Source organism: Arctopsyche grandis, chromosome 10 (assembly GCF_051622035.1).
Source record: "Arctopsyche grandis isolate Sample6627 chromosome 10, ASM5162203v2, whole genome shotgun sequence".
Lineage (NCBI taxonomy): Eukaryota > Metazoa > Arthropoda > Insecta > Trichoptera > Hydropsychidae > Arctopsyche > Arctopsyche grandis.
The window spans coordinates 6,323,833-6,331,650 of record NC_135364.1 but is presented as its reverse complement, the minus strand read 5'-3'; the positions used below and the strand labels follow the sequence as shown (position 1 = coordinate 6,331,650).

The window sequence follows — 7,818 nt, the reverse complement described above, 5'->3', positions numbered from 1 at the left end:
TGCCGCCATTGAGTTATTGCGTCTTCTCGTCGTGTATAAGTTTAACCCCTTCGTGACGCGCTCCCGAAACCCGGATCGATGCGTCGTCGTCGTCGTATCTCTACGTATCTTTGAATAGATGGAGTATCTGCTGGCCTATTCCAATTTGGGGTTTTTATGATTTATAATGTAACAGAAATGGTTCCTCCCCATCCCTCCACCCACCCACCCACCAGGCAGGCTTAATTCGGTGCCACGACGTATTGTTGGTACGGAATGGCATGAAAACCCGAATGCGGCACGATGCATCCAAAAACTGGCATAATTATACGTCCGCGTAAAAAGCAATCGACCGCATTAAATTATGAGACCCATTTTTCCCTATTTTTATCGGCAATATTTGGCGGGCAGATTAAGGCTAAATTTAAACGGAGGAAAACAGCCGAGCCTCCGAAAAACTACAAGTTTTTCCAAATCGTAAATTTTTATTAGGCTGTTGATATGAAATTTGCTATAAATATAATTTGAATGTCAGCGATTTTACCTTGTATATTCAAAGTTTTCATAATTTTATCTGTCCTATAAACTCTTTGATCTATTGTACTTTAAAAACATACATACATCATATACATATATAATAACGCTATTCTGTATGTGTGTCCGTGTGTGTATCTGCGATAACGCTCCCGTACTTAAATAAGCGTTTCGATTCGACATACATATATATATATAATACATCACATCTAAAATACTGCCAATAATATGTACAAATATAATACAAATATGGCAACGAAAGAAAAAAATTCTTTGTATACTGTTTGCTACTAATGTTTCCTCTAGGCAAGTTTCTGACCATTTAGCGCCATCTATTGAAAATTTATTTAATTAATTCATAAATTTTGCTATTGGTGTTTTATATCGTTATTATGTAATTTTTTGATATTAAACAATTAAATATAAATATTAAATAAAATATATCTTTGAAAAAAATTCTACTGCGTGCGGATCGAACACAGAATCGACATAGTTATTATTTTTTTTTATTTAATAGCTTAATACGCCAACACTCATGCGATGATATTTCATCGTGTACAACACTAGTTATTTATATATCTATGCAATTTGTTTGGCCAGTGGTGACGGGTGGAAGGGAAACTTGGATATTTAAGGGCAAGATTTTACACAAATTCTAATGCACTCAAAGAAGTAACGAGAAGTGATAGAAAATGGAATACGTGGGTGAAAAGTGTGACAAGGGTAGTCGATATAGTTGAGAGAGTGAAGAGATTGAAATTGCAATGGGCGGGATACGTGACTAGAGAAATGGACGAAATGTGGACAAAAGAAGTGCTAGAATGGTACCTGACAGAATGTAAATGGATGAAAGGAAGGCCTGGCCTGAAGGATGAAATTTAAAAAAATGTGTAGGGTGAGATGGATGATAGATAGGGCGAAAACACACTGAGTAAAACGTGGTAGGTATATGTTTTTTTAGATACTTTTAAACATGCGAAACAAACGCAGCACCCCTAGCTCATATACATGGTACGCAGTCCCAAAAATCACGCCCTGGAGTGTTTTTGGTGATATATTATCCTTGCTTGACAGTGATCGATAACGAATCCTATATTTGAATAAATGTATGAGAAACTTGTCAGTTGCATATGGATATGCATACACGTGCGACCTCCCAAACATATGCATTCTGCACGTGCAACTACAACCGAATTCGTTTTGAGGAACACCCACTGATAAGCAATCAAATGATAACCGAATCAGTCCGAAGACTCAGTTCAGTTTTGATCAGGCGATCCATTGAGCTCTATTTGATTTGCATTTATGATGAGGCCTGAAAATTATTGTATCATCGCGATAAATTTTTACATATGTATGTACGATGTTCCTAAAATATTATACATATGTTATTGTCATTTTATAGATTTTTGGCTACATAATAAACGACAGCGTTAATTGATTGATTATAAATTGCATTGCGTGAACAGATGTTTCATTTCAGAGACAGGAAACACGATATACAAACACATGTTTGTATATTGGAGTCGTGAACTAATTTTGAACCACAATTCTGATGTTGTAAATGAAAACTAGACCACGACATTCGTACAATTTAAACCCTCTTAGCTACCGAGTTTTTTACTACTTTAAAATGCTACCCCCTTCACCCCTCCCACAACTGGCTAAAATAGGATTTGAAACCGTTCCAAAATCCGCACTGAACCGTCGCAAAAGCATATTACATATCTTATGTAAGTCTTGGATTGCGTTGTTTTATTGGTATTATGCACTTCAATGTGTTGAATTTGCATAGTGTGGTAAAATTAAATTCCCCATGAGAGATTAAATAAGTTAATCGTTACCTATATTTCAAAATAGGATCTTCATATTTTGATGATTACTTAAAAAAAAGTATCCTTTCAAAGTAAGAATTTTTCCTAAGCCAACAAATAGATATAAAAATAAAGCCTAAGTAAATTATAAACGTATTTTAAGTCGCTTACTAAGTTTATTTTCAATTTTGGAATATATACATATGTATGTTTATAAAAGAAGCGTTAAAAGTGCCCTCAAATACACGTAAATAGAATATGATTTTAACACCGCAATGGAACATCTAATTGTATGACAGGTGGAAAATGACATTGTACGGCTTCCGGTTGCTTTGAAATGACTACGATGTATTTTGAGCACGTTTTTAAGAAATTAGAGATGCAATCCATAATATTTAGCTGGTACGCAATTATTTTCATCTGTATATGTAATTTTAATTTTAAAAATTCGGGTGAGCATAACCCATTACTTTATGGATGTATTTGAAAAATATAAGAAATATGAAAAATAAAATTCGACAATGACTTTCACACAAAAAATCCTATGAGAGCATTTTTGATACAAATTGAGCGCAAATGTAGGGAAACTTACACAAGACAAAAAGGTTTACTTCCGTTTGTCGGATTTTGTTCAATTTTTTTTTATTACTTAAAATCACTATAAATATTTTAAACATGAAATATCAAGAAGATAGAAATAATTTAAGAGGTCAAAATAAAATAATTAAATATTATTTAAATAAAAACCACTACTTCCGGTTTACCAATTATATCCAAAACCTTAACAACTATAAATAAGTACATGAAGATTCCAAATATAAACTTTCATTTTGATATGTTCAGTAGTGTGGAAAAAATGTGTGTATGATCACAACATTTTTGACTTTTTTAAGTGGAAAAAAACTTCCGGTTTAGCAGACTTTGTGATTATCCTATAATTTTCGCGTGAAGAACACACATATTTAAAGGGTCGAAAAAAACAGTAGAAGATAAATTGAAAAAGGGTAAGCTTCCGGTTGACGGATACTCACTAAATTTTATATGTTGTTTTATGTTAAGCTAAAACTTTTAGGTACGAAATTTCAGTTCAATACACTGAAAGGTTTCGGAGAAAAACCTAAAAAGCCTTGAAACTTCGGAATAAAAGTAATATTTCCGGTTGAAGTAGAAATATTATCTTATGTAATTTATCATACCTATAACAGATAAAAAAAATTCAGTCCGATCAATTGCGTGCCTTGGGAGATAATTGAATCCAAAAACTTAAAAAAGAGGACACCCACATATTATAAGGAAAGGTACCACTTCCGGTCAGCCTAAAATGTCGATAAGCATTTCATTATCGGATACAAAGTTTTAGTTTGATAGGACTTAGTGTTAAAAAAATTCCAAAATATCTACTCATATATGCATGCTTACATACGAACATACTAACATACATTGTTTCTAGTCCATGAAAACGTGATCAACGATCGATTCTGAGTTCGAATCAGTCAAAATCTGGAGATAAAATTTTTGCATGATCACAAAACTTACTACGTACATAAATAAAGTAAAAAATCCTGTCAAGATTCATATGTAATAGTTTTATATGCAAAAAAATCTTGGCTGCAATATACATATCTTAGGATGTATTTTTTGTCAAAATTTATCCAATATATCGGGATGATTTTGGGACTGTTCTGTATTTATGTTATGTTTACCTTTCTTTTGCGCACACAAATAAATTTGAAAATTCGCATCTCGATTGAAGGCGTCTTAGTGACTTCAATGCATCAGATGAAGATGCGAGATGAAGAGTGAGCCTAATTGGTCGTGTTTAAAAAGAGGCGGTTTCGACTTGCACGCGATCGTTCCAAACTTGACCAAAACTGAAGTAAATTAATTCTGAAACGATAATGTAGGTATGATAGTAATTGTATTATTTTTGATAAGCCGTCTCTAATTATACACATATGTTTGTATGTAGAGATAGAAATATTCGGTATTTAGTATGAATTGAAAGGTTTCCTTATTGCATGAAAATTTCAAAAAAAAAAAAAAAACAATATACTAGTACTTGTTGAACCGAAAAGAAAATATGAATTTTTCCAGTAAATTAATTAAATATTTGAATTGTCAAATTGTAGGGACAAATCTTAAGAATGTTTTATAATTGTAAAATTTCATGTAATTGTATGGAAAAATCTATTTTTTCCATAGAATCTCGTCGGAAAAATAAGCACTGCCTGTTTTTACGTCCGAAATTCATCCGGGTAGCGCCAGGTACGAAACTATTTTCATACATAAACAGACAAATGCGTGTCTTAAAATAGATTCATATTATAAAAATGATAAAAATATATATAATTATAGAACTCACATCGTATATCAGCATACTTTTATGCTTCTGCTTGCCAACTTTGAAGCTAAACTTTGACTTCGTAATGTTTAACAGGGTGTTGGCTGCGTTGATAATATTGAAACTGAATTTAGCACAGGTTTTATTCGATTTCTTTATAACGTTATCACAGTCACTGAGCAAAGCTGGATGTTGAATATATTTTTCAGCTCAAGCTCTGAAGTCCGGACGAGTTTCATCTGAGACGAGATCGCAGCGATGTATAACGCTCCGAATGCCGACTATGACAACAATAAGCCACGGTCGGCGATCGGCTACCCCTCTTCGAGCTGGGGGGTGGAAACCACCCGGTCGCGTGCACAACTACAGGGCGGTTCCGAAAACCGAAACACGACAAAGGGAATACTCAATTCGTGTCAAATGGCGATTAAATCGCGATCAGGATGCGTAATTTTTAATAAGTCGCAAACGCCCACCGATCTAAATATAGTCCTTGTGAACGAAACACATACGGCTAAAAATATCACTTACATACAATATTGTTATCTAATAAGTATTTTGTATTAAATATCAATTCCCACAAACAAACTCTTAAATGCTAAGAACAGACACACACAAAAGTGCAGCACGGGACGGGTAAGTGGTCTCCAGCGGTGAGAGGCGTATCTTCATCACATTATTTATTCGTATGATCTTATTGTTCTGACAAATTTCTTCTACATATTTTCATATATTTATTTATTGTGCGCCAATGCGCCTTCCTGGCCATTTACAAACATTGCAGCATTTTTTTTTATTATTATACAAGTCGCTGAATGACGAGACACTGAAAAACTCGCAAATTAACGAGACATCTATGAATTGTACATACATTTTATTGTACATTAATCAATCTCAAACAGTGGTGACATATTAGGTAGGAAGGATATTTAGCCAATTTTACCGGGAACCGTTTCAACAATGAAATCAGAGAAAATTGGCAAACTTTGATAGGAAACAATCGACCTGGAGTCACAAATATCCAGTAGCACAACAGATATACTCTTTTCAGAAAAAATATTTTCAATCGAGGTCAGCTCATGGGATCGAACCCGGCGCCTCTCGACGCTAAGCAGAAGCTTAAATATGAGAATCGCTATCAAACCTATGTCGTTATAAGTAGAGGTAGGACCGGAAGCGTGCCGTTTATTGTTCAATTGTTGTAAATCCTTTGTAAAAAAGGTTCGGCAAACCTTAAACAATGTATTTACAACATTTGAACAATAGACAGCCCCCTCAAGGTCCGGGCTTTAGTTATAAGGATAGAATATAGCCGCAAGGGACACTATGGTACAGATTTGGCCTACCGGGTTTGCATGTGCAAGACTGTCTAAAAATCATTATATAACCTACGAGTGAAGTAAAAATATATAAGAGAGATAAAGAGAGCCTATATGTATAATGCAAATTTTATAAAATATAGAGTGAAAAAATAAAACTTTATGGGCATTTAAACAATTGAAATCTGACATAGCGAGAGGGTGACGAAAAGGGAAAAAACGATCGGAACAGTGTGGATAAATCCGACAACGTGGATAAATACAGTAAATTGACGTCACCGAGAATGATAATGGAGTATTTTCAAACGTGTCTATTACGATTATTATTTTTCACCATCGTAATGGCGGATTTGATTTTCACATATATTGATGACCAAACCGAGCAAAATGGCAGAGTTTGAAAACGATCGGAAGAGTGTGGAAAAGAACCCAAATTTAGTCAGACGAAAAAATCTAAAGCGAAGAAAAAAGAGGCTAGTAAAAAGCGAAGTAAGAAGAGGCTAGTAAAAATTGAATAAAAACCTCTTCATGTGTTTTTATCTGTATGTGTGTACAGTATCGCTACAGACACGTTGAAATTTGCATCGCGATACTATTACTGAGAGTTGGCGCGTTCTTTGGAGAATGCAGTATGACAGCATGCTATACACCTATTCACCAACACAACGCAAGCGCATTTATTCGCGCCAACTCTCAGTAACAGACCTATACTTGCAACGTGTACATAAATCTGAACGTGTATGGGATTCTTGTGTTTATATGTGTATAATAATTTTGTTAAATGCAGGGCTGTGGAGTTGGAGTCGGAGTCGAAGCATTGCAAGCGGAGTCGGGGTCGTAAAAAATAAACCGACTAGAGTAGAACCACGCAACCCTCACACGCTATACGCTACTACACGTGCCGCGGTGCACACGTTACGATGCTCTGAACTAGAGTATCTAATTTAAATTAATTTAATCGACTAATAAATTGAAATTTAATAATTTATTTATAAAAATCATGAATTTTAAATTACACTATAAATAAAATCGTTGAATTGCACATATTTTGATGTGTTCTGGCCAAAATCAATGTTTCCTCCGTTTCATACTTTTTTTCTCTATATTTTTTATTAAATTGGTTTGTTTGTGTATGAAATTCATTTACATATATGTACCTATAGTATAAATGTACTTTTTACAAGGCTATTCTTAGTTTCATTATTTATACCAATTTCATTACCAATAATTCAATAAATTTTTAGTGATTTCTTAAATTCGTTTAATTTTTTATATTCTGAAAATCGCCATTATTTTTATTACTGATAATTTTATACTTTGGCAAGAAAAATCCATCTTACTAAAATCGTTCAAATTGGAGTCGGAGTCTGAGTCGAATCCTAAAAAAAAAATTATATTTCAATTTATATAATTAAATCTATAATGACCTAACATGTACATATATGTATGTAAATATACTTATGTAAAAGTGTGTCTAAATTGCGTATTGAATTCAGTTGCAAATAAATTAAATTTTTGTCGGGTATGTTTTGTATCGCTCTGTATAGATCATAAAATCACATGTCACCTTGTAGTCTATTTTTCAATGTCTCTTATTTGTATTCTATAATTACATACGTGTTAACCATATGCGATTTAAATAAATTTGATAAATTGTCAATCCTTTTATGAATAAAATTAATTAAACATAAAATGGTTTATTTATTAGTTATTTAAAAATTCCAAAATATATACTAATGAAACGTTCTACTTTAATATATATATTCTAAAAATAAAAATACTTTTGATGTGTCAGAATTACAAAGCGTTATCGTCAAGGCTTTTACTGAAT

General features: G+C 33.2%; 1 protein-coding gene across 1 annotated transcript; it reads left to right on the top strand.

The window, feature by feature from the left end:
- Nucleotides 1-282: 282 nt before the first annotated feature.
- On the top strand, nucleotides 283-3,647 carry LOC143917669 (uncharacterized). The gene is made up of 4 exons (XM_077439251.1): nucleotides 283-443; nucleotides 1,227-1,351; nucleotides 3,387-3,399; nucleotides 3,548-3,647. Exons 1-4 carry the CDS (start codon nucleotides 283-285, stop codon nucleotides 3,645-3,647), a joined length of 399 nt encoding a protein of 132 aa, XP_077295377.1.
- The last annotated feature ends 4,171 nt before the right edge of the window (nucleotides 3,648-7,818 follow it).